General features: G+C 47.8%; 3 protein-coding genes across 3 annotated transcripts; 1 reads left to right on the top strand and 2 right to left on the bottom strand.

Annotated features, from left to right (window-relative positions):
* Window positions 1–1,492: 1,492 nt before the first annotated feature.
* RhiXN_05954 (Myosin head (motor domain)) lies at window positions 1,493–9,545 on the bottom strand (the record flags this gene model as incomplete). Its single annotated transcript, XM_043325770.1, has 24 exons — window positions 1,493–1,616; window positions 1,667–1,746; window positions 1,802–1,869; window positions 1,919–2,069; window positions 2,152–2,401; window positions 2,463–2,694; window positions 2,747–2,770; window positions 2,832–3,083; window positions 3,132–3,237; window positions 3,291–3,364; window positions 3,417–3,567; window positions 3,622–3,835; window positions 3,892–4,264; window positions 4,306–5,017; window positions 5,102–5,361; window positions 5,399–5,787; window positions 5,838–8,047; window positions 8,102–8,205; window positions 8,267–8,430; window positions 8,484–8,643; window positions 8,732–8,822; window positions 8,944–9,114; window positions 9,165–9,308; window positions 9,369–9,545. The coding sequence occupies 24 exons, from the start codon at window positions 9,543–9,545 to the stop codon at window positions 1,493–1,495; spliced, it is 6,681 nt and encodes a 2,226-aa protein (XP_043181202.1).
* Window positions 9,546–10,226: 681 nt separating this feature from the next.
* Window positions 10,227–11,711, bottom strand: RhiXN_05953 (peptide chain release factor 1; the record flags this gene model as incomplete). The annotated part of the gene is made up of 6 exons (XM_043325769.1): window positions 10,227–10,376; window positions 10,431–10,577; window positions 10,625–10,819; window positions 10,868–11,314; window positions 11,366–11,469; window positions 11,537–11,711. The coding sequence occupies 6 exons, from the start codon at window positions 11,709–11,711 to the stop codon at window positions 10,227–10,229; spliced, it is 1,218 nt and encodes a 405-aa protein (XP_043181201.1).
* A 234-nt stretch (window positions 11,712–11,945) lies between these two features.
* RhiXN_05952 (uncharacterized protein) lies at window positions 11,946–13,089 on the top strand (the record flags this gene model as incomplete). The annotated part of the gene is made up of 2 exons (XM_043325768.1): window positions 11,946–12,773; window positions 12,835–13,089. 2 exons carry the CDS (start codon window positions 11,946–11,948, stop codon window positions 13,087–13,089), a joined length of 1,083 nt encoding a protein of 360 aa, XP_043181200.1.
* Between the last annotated feature and the right edge of the window lie 998 nt (window positions 13,090–14,087).

The raw sequence follows: 14,087 nt of genomic DNA, 5'->3' as shown, positions 1-14,087 counted from the left end.
ATTGCGAATAACGGTGCTCGATAAAAGCTCTATTCTTCCCTATCTAGTGTCTTTAGGGTTTGTCCCCCTCCTGCTCGTGTCATTTTCCTTACCTATAATCAAGTATATATCAATTTAAAGCTTTCCGGGGCACCTCAAGGCAGGTTTCCTTAATGCTGCTGGGATTTCGGGTGGGGCGGGGTTCGGGGTATGGGGTTAGTGTGCGTCCGATATCAGTACTTCGTAAACTTAATGCGATTTCTACTTTGTTGGTAGTCGACCGATTTCACACTGTGTCCAGAATAGTCGGGTTGAGAATTGGTCCGCTCTCGTGGGCGGCGCACTGCTCCCGCGCACAAACATTCACAAGTATGATATCAATGTCAATAATAGACCCTTACAATTAGCGTAAAACATGATACACCAACTCAGCTGAATGTCAATCTAACCCAACATGTGTTTGGGGGCTTCGAAAGCCGCCTGGATAATATTATACAAGTCGTAATGTTTGTTCAAGTATCACATCTCACAGGTGGGCCAAATCTCGTTCCACGGGCTTTCATAGTGTACGCATTCACATACATGCGGCGTGCACTTTGGCACTCGTGACACTGTTGTTCGCATTGGTCAAAATATGCTTGACTGTGTACATCGTGAAAAAGATGGTATTAGTGACTTGCGTCGTGGACGCAACTGCCACTACAGTAGCATTCGCCATTGATGTCACCATCGTCACAGTGGCGAAAAGAAAGTGAGTGATGCAGATATTAAAGGGGAAATCAACATTCAAGTATGCAAATACTAATATGTCACGGATGAGAACTAATGCTTATATTTACATCTGCTGAGTCCGGGGTTGTCCCTTGGGTGCTACTGGCCGCAATGGTCGTACTGTGGACAGCCGCGATTATGGCCTGTAGTGGTGAATTTATAGAGACCAACTGTAAGCAATGTTGTGTTTGTCTTGGGAATCTTATACTTGTTGACATTCTTATTTTTAGCAATCCTAAGATGGGATAGTAGGAGACTTCCAGCGTAGGCACCAACGTACAGGTGGCACAGGAGCTCTAGATACGACATTATAGCGCCAGGGCTTAGCTATATAATCGCCTGTATATTATCTTCGTGCAAATCGATCCATGTCAGCAGTAGATCTCTGGCTGGGACAGTTTACTTTGTGTCAAAGATGCGTTGCGGTAATTCTTCTGTCAACTGGCCCTGTGGAATTGTGGAATGGTTTGTCTTGTCCGTATGGCAGCTGATGCTACCCGAATAACGGGGATCTTACTTGTGAAGGTGAAACCATGCGAAGGATGTCTGCGATCAATGGCGCTATGATGATCATGACCAGGCACCTCATGAACAATGGTGCTTATCCCAGCGACCGCCAAATATTAGAATACAGAATACACGATGAATTAGGTTATGTACAAAAGTAAAGGATGTATTGTAGTGTCCATGCTGAAATAGTACAAGTGCTACACGAAATACCAAACTGCAGCTCTGAAAGTGCTCATGTCTCAAATTTGACTTCCTTTCTGATGGGCGAGGGAATCCTCCCCGGCGGACCACGCTCTACCATAGCTGACGGCGGACGATCTAGTCTGCTCCTGAGTCTTTCGACTTCCCGCTCAAGGCTATACATTTATGAGTTCAGAATTAGGAAAGACAAAGTAATGCCACTCACACTAGGGCGCGTTGTTTATAGTCGGCACCTTCGCGCTCAGCGCGCCGCTTGGCCATTTGAAGTTCTTCTTCGGTCCGTTGCTATGAATATATCTGTCAGTGTTTTGGTCTACGTTTTTGTTTGGTATATGCGTACAGCTTGGTCCAATTGTGAACGCATGTTCATTACGGTCTCTTCGTATCCCTTGATCCTCTCGTTTTCACCTACAAATATCTTAGCTCATGCCTCAAACCACTAGAGAACCAAACATACGCGCAGAGTCTGATCTAATCTTGTTGGCAAGTTCTTCGATTCGTGAATCCACTCGTCGAGTTCCAGGAGTACGAGGCGAGGACGTGTACGCTTGGGTCTCCAAGTCGACAAGCCGTAGATTGAGTTCCTTGACTTGCTTCTCAAGCGATGCCTAATCACCAAAAGTGCATATATTAAGCATATCATCACATCCATACAAGGAGAAGAAACGGGGATATGCACGATCAACGTACATTGAGTCTGTCCAGACTGGAGTTCTCTTCCCGGACTTTCTTCAGTTCCGACTGGCTTTCGTTGGCATAGCCTTCGGCCTTCTTCAGTCGCTGAGTTGCGAGGCCGACACGATCAGTTTGCTCTTCAAGTGCGCCGCGAAGTTCCTGATTCTTCAAATGTAGCTCCTGCATCATGCGATCAGACGAAAACTTGTTGGCGTCCATGTGTTCTTGGGCAATATCGTTGAGGCGACTTTCGAGTGCCGCCGCGCTTTCTGAAGGGCGGCACGGTCTGCTTCGGCTTCATCCAAAACAGCTCGCAATTCGCGCACTTGAGAAAGAAGGGCAACGATCTGGGTTTGTTGTTCGGTTTGGGCATTCGTCGCTGACTCATAAGCAGCTGCGAGGTCCCCAATCTTGGTCTCATATCGCTCCTTATCTTTCTTCCAAGTTCCCCAGAATAGACTTCGTCGTCATACCGCAATTGGAGGTCGTCCAGTTCTGATCGAGTCTTGCGGTTCTCCTCACGCAACCGACTCATTGCATCTCGCTGATATTGGAGCTCTATGGAGATGTATTAGAATGGTAATTCCTATAAGAGAACTAGATTCTGTACCTTCACTTAGTTGAGCGAGTTCGGCTTCAGATCAAAGGTCATTAAACGCCACTCATTGTATAAAAGATTAGATGTACCTTGGTACTTTTTGCGCGTTTGGTCAATGGCGAAGTCACGCTCCTGCAAGTCTTCTGATACTGGTCGCGTTCGTCCTCCATCGCCTCGGCCAAACGTTGCTGGAGCAATTCCATATTGGAAACCTCACGGTTCTCGTCTTCCAATTTAGCTTCCAGATCGTGAATGTGCTGTTCGGCTCGCTCAAGTGCCGCCTCTATAGCTAGACGTTCGCTATTAGCCTCTTGCAGAATCTTCTCATTTTCCGTGAGGGCACGGCGGGCTAAATGCTGAATGAGTACATGCTTTTTGCGTAGATATAGAGGCTTACCAAGGCTCTCAGCGCGTTGAGATTGAGCTTTGGCCAATTCAGCAGCTTCAATGCGCTCCATGTACTGCTCTGCCTGGGACTTGTACGTCTCAACAGCTTGTTTGAGCTCTGCAGCGTTGGTCAGCTCGTGTCATATGCCCAGGTCTTGGGCGTACTTACCAGAGTGAATGGCTGATGATGTAGAAGAAGTAACTTCCAATTCTGGAGTTCTGCTTGCAGGCGACGCTTGGCATCTAGTATTGGTAGGTCATTCCGTCCTGTCACACGAAAGGCCACCAGTCTTACTGGATTCCTCATTCTTCGCCATCGTCTCCATTTCAATACGGTCCTTGAGATTGGCAACTTCGACCATCAATGTCTTCTTAGCCTGGTTGAGCTCAGCGACTTGTCGTCGATTGTCATCAGCCTCAACCTGAGCAGCGCGTTGCTGGGCGAGCTATGTTTTCCTTTAATATCAAATAGCATCGAATACCTTATATTTATAACCTACCAGCGCTCTTCGGGAGTCCTCAAGCTTATTGTAGCTCTCGCGTTCTTCGGCCATAAGATCATGGAATTTCGTCCACATCGACTTGATCCCACCTAACTGAGCATTCTCCGTGGCCTGCCTTGCTTCCGCCTCCTCCGCGAGTAATTCGTTGAGTCGAGAATTTTCTTTAGCCAATCGAGCACGGTATGCTTCGAGGGATTGTTTCGATCCATCGCTCTTATCCAAGTCTTGACTAATTTCACGGAGGGAGGTCTCGAGGTGTTGGCGTACACGATCAGAAGCAACCATCTGAGCTCGAGGACTTGTATTTGGTTGCGCAGATGTTCGTCTTGTTGACGGTCAAGGGTTCGAGAAGGCTCGGAGAGTCTGGGTGCTTTGCCGTTCGGTTTGAGAGAGCGTTTGGATGGCGTAGTGTTGCCATATGTCTTGCCATCGTCACCTCGGCTCCCTCGAGAAGTTGTGCGCGCCCTGGAAGCAATTTCCTGTTCCATCTCCTGGTCAACGGTGGCGAGAGCGTTAAGAAGTCTACTCCGGAAAACATCATCCTTGGGACCCGATGTGGCAACCAGTCGGCGAATCTCCATCAACTGGCGCTCTACCTTCTGCTTGATGCGATCGCCGATGGACCGTGCAGTGTCAGCATCTTCAAGTTGAGTTTGAAGTTGATGTATGCGGTCTTCGTACTGACGCCGAGATTGGCCATGGCATTCTGAGTGTCGCCGTCATCTGCTATCTTGGCAAGCTCGGCTTCCAACGCATCTTTTGAACGGGTAACCGCTGATAGCTGACGAGCGGAATCGCCAATCTGGGTCTGAAGCATTTGAATCTCGCTCTGAAGCCTTCGATTTTGAGTCTCGATGGTTTCTTTGGCATGCCGCTCGGATTCGATTTCTGCCTCAGATTTGGCAAGCTTATCATTCGCAACTTTCAGAGCCTTCTCCTTTGCTCGCAAATCTTGACGCTCCCGCTCGGTCTCGCGCGCATAATCTTCAGCTTCGGCAGACAAACGTGTCTTGGCCTTTTCTAAGGAGCGGACGTAGGTAGTTAAGCGCTGCAGTTCAACCTGAGCGCTGGCTAACTGCCCATCGGTGACCTTCTTGGCAGCTTCGAGGACGTGAACATGTTCAACAATGGTCTTGTCTTGCTTGGATTTGAGCTGAGAAATTTCCCATTCCTTGTCTCGGATATCTCCCTGGGCTTTTTTCAGATCGCGCTCGAACTTGGCGATGGTGTCCTTGAGTTTGGAAACCTCTCGATTCTGCGATGAACCCGACTTTTCGAGTTTAGCGCGCTTGCTTGTCTCGGTTTCCAGCTCTTTTCGGAGTGCATCCATCTGCCTAACCCAGGAAGACTTTTCGCGTTCGATCTGAAGGACGGCATCTTCGAAATCTTGGTGCTTAGCATATGCGGCAGCGACTTGTTTTCGAGAGACTGTGCCAGACACTCAGTATGCAAGCAAGAAAAAGGCAGTTCGACTAACATCTTTATTCTTCGTCATTTCCTCCAACTGATTATCGGTCTCGATCTGACGGGCACGCAGAGTCTGCAGCTCGGCCTCGACTGCTCGCTTAGCTTTTTCCGCATTTGCGAGCGCAGACTCTGCATCTACTAACTTCGTCTTGTTGCTAGAGGAGGTTGACTTGAGTTCGCGTAGAGAGGTGCTCAGGTTTTCCTTCTCGCGTTGGGCATTCTCGAGATCGACTCGTAGCTTTTCTGAGCTCGGTTGCCTGCCTTCGAACACTAGCGAGCTCAGCGCTTAGTTCAGACACCTGGGTACGCAAAACGGATATTTCCTGCGCTCGACTCTTTTCCGCCTCGGCGCGTTGAGTGTCTTCAGATGCCTTGGCCCGCATCAAAGTACGCAACTCATCAAGCTCATTTTGAAGTTTTTTACGGGCCTTGGAATCACGGTCAGCGTCATCGCGGTATGCATCAAGTTCCTTTGCGAGGGTGTCGATGTCAGCCTCCAGTTCTGCGCATTGTTTCATTGCAGTTTCGCGTTCGCGACGAATGCTGGTTAGCTCGCTGTTCAAGCGACCGATGTCGTTTTCCTTGCGCTGGAGCATCGCCTCATAGTCGGTTGCTGTGCGGCTGAGTTCGGTGATTTGATCCTTGGCTTGACGAACCTCTTTCTCGAGCGCCTCAAGTTTCGCTTTGCTGACATCTCTGTATAAAAGATTAAATAAAAAGACGCATATAAGGATGATGTCTCTCACCTTGTGCGTGTCTCTGCGCCAAGTTTCCCCTCAAGCTCAGCGACCGCAGCATCCATACGCTCCTTGATAAGTGTCACATCTTCGTCTCTCTCAGCCAGCGCTCCCTTCAACTCGGTAACTTCTTGTTCGAGACGATCCCTTTGAGTCTCCAGTTCTACACACATGTCTTCCCTTTCCTTCCTCTCCTCGTCCCAATCCTTCTCCCCTTCCTCGAGCCTCGCCAGATGTTCCGCTGCCTCGTCAAACGCCTCCTTCAAGCGAGTGTATTTCTCTTCCCCGGACTTGACGGCTGCCAGAGCACGCTCGAGCTGGGAATCAAGCTCGTCCAAATCGGATTGCATCGTATTGAGTTCATCTTCGAGTTCGACCTCTCGTGCCTTAGATCTGGCCAACAGTTCTTCTTTATCAAGCCCTAGCTGGCGTTCGGCTTCGAGTTGCTCTTCAATACGCGCCTTGTCGGTTTCCAAACGCATCTTGAGTGCCTCCAATGCCGCCTTCTCCTTTTGATCGCGCTCGGCCATTTCTCGCGCCCGTGCGAGTTCCATCTCTTTGATCCGCAACTCCTCGTCGTTTCGGGTCGCAGCGAGCAATGGTCGAACCTTGGTGTAAAGCTGCCACCATGGCCACTCGCGCAATTGAATATAAACTCGTGCGTTCCGCTGGATAGTTCTGATTGCCACCGCGCGGTTGAGAATTTTGCGCATTTGACGGCGAGCAGTGAATCGACGAGCGGCGGCCTGGAAACGAGAGAACACGTCGAACAATAGGCCGTCTCGCTGCTCTTCAAGTTCGGCGAGTACGCCAGCTTTGAAAAATACCTTACTTGTTCCAATACGATAGGCGTTTTCGTCAAGTTCGAGCGCGTCGACCATTCGTAGGCATGCCTTTCGGCCGTCCATGTATCCACGAGGAATGACACCAGGAGTCAACAACTCATAACGCTGCCTGAACTCGGCAAAGGGGAGACGATTCGGATACCCAAGACGGGCGATACGGATACCTTCAAGAACACCATTACATCTCAGCTGGTCCAGAACAAGAGGAACATCGATGCGTCCGGGCTTTTTGAATCCGTTTGGCACAATGCAACGAACAAAGTGGGGCTGAGTAGATTGTAGAGTCGTCAGGAGATTAGCCAATCGTTCCTTGTGTCCTTGGGCAACGGTTCTGAATGCACCCTTCTTAACTCGTTTCTTCACACCACCAAAAGCAGCTCCGGCGCCACCAACTACTCCAGCACCAGCGTCCACAAAGTCTGCAAAAAGAGTGCTAATATAAGGCTCGTTTGAGCTGGCCATGACCCGCCCGATATTATCATTCAACGGATCTTTGTTCTTCTCGAGCCACCCGTCGGTTCGGTATTCGACACGTCCGGCATAATGTTGAATAATGAAGCCTTGAGCGAATCGTGCGGGGGCATATTTAGTTTGGCCAGGGTGTGCAGGTTGTTCTTCGTCCAAGCCAGGAGGAGACCAGATTGCGTGAAGCTTCGCGGTAAATGTTGCGTCCGTTGCTTTGGGCATGATACACTCTTCGTCCAAACAGCTCAAGATCCCAATCCAACCGACACCAGCACCACCGCCTCCAGGACCATGCCCGCTTACTGTTCCGCCGCCTTGTCCATTGGCCGAAGTCGACTCAATTAACTCGATTGTGGGCTGCAGATCCATGCCGAAGTCGACAAACTCCCATTCAATTCCTTCACGCGCGTATTCCTCCTGTTCAAGGATAAACATATGTCGGTTGAAGAATTGTTGAAGACGCTCGTTGGTATAGTTGATACAAAGTTGTTCGAATCCGTTAGTCTCGAAAATCTCAAATCCTGCAATATCGAGTACGCCAATGAAAGAAGATTTAGAAGTCGGTCGGTCCAAAGCACGGTTGATTCGCTCCACAAGGGATCCAAACGTCTTCTCGTACATCGTTTTGCACAGAGCACCCAACTCGTCAATAGCTTGCTGCTTCGTACGGGCTTGAGTGACCCATTCTCGACCAGCAAGTACTCGCGGGCGCAAGACGGCCTTGGAAAATTCTTGGGGGGAAATTCCAAGCAAATGGCAAGCTTTTTCGAGAGCAACATTAGACTTGATTTGAGCTTGATCGGTGCGGTCGGATGATATGTCGATATTTCCAATATGCAAGATGGCGGCCACAACTCGGAAGAGATCGAGTTGCTCATCGGGGGTAAAACCAACGACGTCCAAAGCAGTCTGTGGACGATTGTAAATACGGGAACTACATGGTTAGTGGTCTTAATTAGGTACCTTGAGCAAACGCCACTCTTCTCGATCGTCGACTCCGTCAATCTCCCTCCGCGACTTGTTAAGATATTCATATTCCTGGGTTCCTCCCTGGAGCAACAGGGTGTCTAAATTAAAATAGCGTAATTACAATTAATGTCATAATTAAGCGTGAAAACCTAAACCTACCTCTTAACCCTCCCCCGCCTTCTAATAACATGTAGAACACGTGGAAATTTCGCTCGATCTCGCTACGAGTAATGACACGACTCTTCTCGAGAAGGTACCAGTCGATGCTGGCACCAGCAATACTTCCATCTCCACCAAAAGCAATGCGGACGAATTTACCAAACCTATTCAAGCCCACGTTAGGATGTCCAGACTCCATGACTAGATGATTACATACCGAGAGGAATTATTGTTCCGTGCCGTCTGCGCGTTACCGAATGCTTCCAGGATCGGATTGGCTTGAAGAATTTGCCTTTCAAGTAGTCCTAGCTTTGATGATGTTATGGTTGCGGTACTGGATCCCGTGTGGTTCTGCTTAAGATAACCTGGGCCCATTCCTACAATATCAAGCATTGTGAGCAAAATACGCCCGATAAAAAGTTGTAGCTGACCGCGTGAACTGTTAGAGTGGGAGAAATTGCGTACCTATTGAAGGTGCAGACCCATGCTTGGCCTTGAAGGACGATCCTTCCGGAACTGTACTCGTGGCGGACTCGTTCGCGATCGCGGCAAGATACTGAATCACCTTCTTGGTGTTTTCGGTTTTACCTGCACCCGACTCCCCACTGCATCGACACGACACCCAACAATGAGCACTTAATTAGTAGCCAGTTGGCTTACTTACGTGATCAATATACTTTGATTCTCCCTTCTTCGCCCAGGTTAACCCAAGCGCGTTCAGCAATAGCAAAAATATGGGGCGCATTATCGTCGCGTCGTTTACCACGATATTGTTGTACAATGGCATCGGTGTATAGCGAAAGGTTCGTGTAAGGGTTTATGGCTACAAGGAAAAGACCTGAATATGTCTGGATAATGTGAGACTTGATGCAACGTAATAAATGGTTGACCAACGTACATATATAGCGCCCGAACCATAACGGAGTCGCAGGTTGTGCACAACACTTGCTTCGTTGAGAAACGTAAGGTCGGCAATATCTTCGACGCGATCGAATTTCGGTGGGTTCATCTTAGACAATGAGTATAGCGGCATAGTCCTAATCTAGAGAACACATTTCCGATAAACTTAGGATAACAGCTTCGCCAACGTCGCGTTACTTACCTCGCCCCCAGCGGCCATAACAATATCACCTTCCTCGACCCCTCGATCATTTGTATTCTCCTTGACCACCCATCCTGCTAGATAGCCCTCGTCTTCGTCTGGAACCCATACCCACTTCTTCTCATTGAATTCGGCCTGAAGGGCTGCCGCCCTCGCGGCTTCGGCACTAGGTTGCATACAGAATTATCGCCAAATAATTCCCCGCTCGTATCAGACGTAAATCTGCCAGAGTAAACGACTCGTAAACCGCTCTCCAACGGACAAGGTATGTCTCGATGGTTGTCGTCGGGATCAACGCTCAATAGGGGTTCACTTTCGCGTATCCTGACCAACAAACGGTCACGTGCTCTGTCCCAAACTGGACTGATTTGGAGGGCACGGGAATCGAGCGCATACACACTATCTATCAAGGCTCAAAATAGGATATTCTGTGGTGAAACTAGTTTATATCATGATTCTTCTCGTTCTCAAACTTTGTTCGTGCCTACCCGTTCCATTTTTATACGACTTTCGCCAATAAGATGATTTAATGCTGCATGACCAAAATAGAAGAGGATTTCAAATGACAAGTTACATGCGATATTGAAGCCCTGAAGATGACTCGGGTCAGGGCCGAAAACAGCCCTACAGCACAGAACAAGGTTTAATTCAACTGTTGTTGTAGACTGGCACAATGCACCACACCACTCACATATTATTGTAAAAATTGACCTTCTTATGGAGAACACCAATGCTCACTCGCCCAAGGTTTCAACAAGCATTTGACCCAAATGGTGGAGGTTGATCACAGTTGCATGTACCCATGATTTTAAAATACAGCCTTTCTGAAGCGCGCATGATTTTGTAAATTTAAACTTCTTAGTCAACATCGTCTTGCAACAATTCTTCCATCATTGTTGCTTCATGGTCTTTTTGAAGTGCCTGAATGATTTCTTCTAATGCGTCTCCTTCCATTACGGCTTCCAGGTTCTTTATTGTTAATCCGACTCGATGATCTGTTACTCGGTCCTAGGTTCATGACTGTTATAGCGTGCACATGGAAGATGAATCCGTAATACACACCTGCGCGTAATTATAAGTCCTAACTTTTTCGCTACGATCAGCACCTTTGACCAAGTCTCTTCGTACGGCGCGACGAGCCTCCATCTCCGCCTGGAGTTTACGATCTAAAAGCCGTGCACGCAAAATCATCCATGCTTTCGCCCGGTTCTATTAAAAAATGAACGCGCTGTACAAGTAGCAGCTCTTCAACATACCTGATGCTGACTTCTAGAGTCTTGCATGGAGACAGTAATGCCAGTTGGCTCGTGTGTTAAGCGCACTGCACTCTCGGTCCTGTTTACATGCTGGCCACCAGCACCTCGTGAACGCATGACGTCGGTTCGGACATCCTTAGGGTCCACTATATCATCCGCCTCGGTCTCACTTGCACCTTCTATGACGGGAAGAACCTGGCGAGGATATAAGGATGGTAGTAGCCCGAACGAGGACTGGCTTACCACAACCGCTACAGTGCTAGTATGAACTCTCCCTTGTGTTTCCGTTGCGGGCACTCGTTGGACTCGATGCACTCCACTCTCCCATCTCAGAGCATCGTATGACCCTTCACCCTTAATTTCCAGTATCGCGTCCTTGATCCCACCTCTAGCGCCTTCCATTTCGTTTTTATTGATCCATTCACACGAATACTTGTGTGTGGCGGCAAAGCGGGAGTACATCCTCGCTAAATTGCCGAGGAAAAGTGCCGACTCACTTCCTCCTACGCCAGATTTAAGCTCGATGGCGGCACCGTAGGATGAGGTGGATGACGCCCGCATAAGCAGCGACGGGAATGTTTCCGAGGCCAATGATTGGAGTTTACCGAGTGATTCGGCCTGTTCGTCCACCGCAAGTGCTCGTAATTCCGGATCAGAATCAGACAAGAGCGATTCTGATTGTAAGAAAGCCTTCAAAGGAGTGAGAACTGAAAAAACAGAAGAGTATCACTGAGCACTCACCTCTCGCACCGATAACCATTCGCTCCAGGTCCTATCTAGTGGTTCAAGCTCCTTTATTAGCCTGGAGCGAGAAATTTGGTCTTTCATGCTCATGCTTGAACCTTCTGAAAGCTGATCAATTTTTGAAGAAAATTTATCAGAAAGGTTAGTTGTACAACGAAAGCTCTATACTTGCCTCCTGCTCAGCTCGTTTTCGTTCCGCAATGCGCTTTTCTACCACACGCAAAAGTCGTCCAGATTCATTTTCAATCTGTCTGAGTGCACTAGAGCCATTCGAACTTGAGGAAAGTGTTGATGCGAGTCGGGTACACCGCACAAGTCGGGGCAAACGGACAAAGACCGACATAAATTAAACCATCAATGATTTGTTAGATTTGTCGGCGCTAAATTAAGCTTTCAGGCACGTGATCTTCGGAATGACTTGCTGCTAAATCCCCACGACTTGGTTCTCAACCTCGCATGGACCGAACAAGGCCCTGATTTGCTCTCATATACCTCACACATCATATCACAGGAGTATATATCCTCTAACTATACTCCCAGTTTAAAACTTCTTAACGTGTGTCTCAATCTTGTAGAAATGACTCGGGCCTTGACTTGCGACGTTCTAGCTCTCATCATTGAACAACTAGTGGGAAACAAACATAGACTTTTCGAAATCTCTTTCCTGTCAAAAGAAATTTATTCGCTGGTGCTACCTGTACTGTATCGGTCAAATGATTTTCTGGACCTAGCGGAAGCGTTGCATTTTTGCAATGCAATTACTCATCATTCAAAATCACCCGGACGTTTTGTTCATACGCTTTACCTTCAGGTTTCATTCTGGGGAATCCCCAGCTCTCCAATAACACCTGATCCGGCAGTATTCGAGTTTATTCGGTCATCGCTCAATCTGATGCCAAACCTTCGAGAGTTATCACTTTTTGGATTCAGCCTGTTTAGCCCAATGGATTTATCCGGGTCTCCTTTCAAACTGAAGTCTCTTCTAATAAGCCCACCCACCGATATACACATCGCCAAGTTTATTAGTAGCCAGCCGACCATCGTCGATCTCAACATTACCTCCTTCACGCTCACTCGCCAATGCGTCAACATCGATCATTTTATTGATCCAACAATGCTTCCTGATCTGCATACTATTACTGGTTGTCCAGGACTTATCGCGTCCCTGGCTCCCGGACGCCCACTTACCAATGTTATTATACGGCCGTGTCATGTACACGACTCCAATAAGGCCGATATCATCAAATATATTGCTTCCTTGGATCACACAACTGCACCTATTCAAAGCCTACATTTTGACTCCGACGACCGTCCTGAGTTCAGCGGTTGGGATTTCGTTGAGTGTTTAAAAGCTACGGGGATACCCTTGAGCTTGGTATGCTTAACTGTTAAAGCCAACCTACTGGTGAGATCCGATTGGTTACCATCGTTGACCTCATTCACATATCCTCACGGCTATTCGGAAGGACTTTGCGACCCAGCAGGCAAAAAATCCAAGTTACCTGACCGAAATCGCGCAGGTGCTTCAAGGATTCGCCTGTCTCCAATATTTTGAAGTGGAAGAGGCTGTTCAAGGTCTCATCCAAGAGCAGCTATCAGCTCATGAGGTTATTGATATGGTATTTGCCGTAATTGAGCGACAAGCTAACCTCAAAGATTTATGGAGGCAGAATTGTCCCAGTTTGACCAGTGTCAAACTCTTTGACAAAACGATATTCTAAGGGCGCACGTGTTGTTCGATGTCGGGTTGGCCTGCCTTCGAATCTTCGGTGCGCATATAGATGGCTTCTCGACAACCGGTATACGAGTGGACGATGTATATCGGGATGTCTGACACCTTGTAATTGATAAACTTTCGTCAATACAACGCCACCAATCCCACTTCAATCATGGCATTGCATCGGTAGTAGCGGCCTAAAACTAAAGCGAACCGACACTTTGAGGGAATCACTATACCCATACAACTGTTTTGTCAATATGAGCGGCTTCATGAGTTAAGAGCGTTTCGTAAATTGTTTGCCTCAACCATCCGACCCAATGCATAGGTATGTCTCAGGTAACATTTGCACAGTTCAAAGTTCCAAATAATTTTATAACCTGCAGACCTTTCAGTACATCACTTCCCCCTATCCGCTATTACATTTATGCGAATCTGTTTGAGGTCACCTATTAACCTGAGATCAGATGGACCCTTCGCGACCACGAACTATCTCACTTTCTGGACGCTTGGTAAGGGAAACTTAATTTTGTCTCGGTGTGTTAAGCTTTCATTGCAGTAGCTGTATGTTACCCGCTTTCACGTCGACTTAAATGATCGAGAAACCCTGTGCTGGTTGCTCAATCTGAGATTGCATTATACCAAATCTATATGTCGAAGTGTCTTTTGCCATTGGCCCGGGCATTTGTTCGAAAAATTTCAATGAGAAGATGTGAGAATTATGATGGGTTCAGTCCTCAGATAAGTATCCGGGGATCCTCCAGAATCCCATAGCAAACTTGATCGCAACGAGGCCAACTATTTCTATGTACCTGATGATGATAACAATCGCTGGGGTCGCTCCATCTACACATCTGGTGATGTGATTCTGATTTTGCCGAGATACCTATCATCAGAATCCTGAACCAAGAATTTTTTTCAGTTAATTTAAATTTGAAGCCTTGATACAGATGTTGCCGATGTGTGCAGACAACCTTTGGAGTGGAATCATGACACCTACTG

Source organism: Rhizoctonia solani, chromosome 6 (assembly GCF_016906535.1).
Source record: "Rhizoctonia solani chromosome 6, complete sequence".
Classification (NCBI taxonomy): domain Eukaryota; kingdom Fungi; phylum Basidiomycota; class Agaricomycetes; order Cantharellales; family Ceratobasidiaceae; genus Rhizoctonia; species Rhizoctonia solani.
The sequence above is the reverse complement of the archived record's forward strand: the minus strand, read 5'-3'. Positions and strand labels throughout refer to the sequence as shown.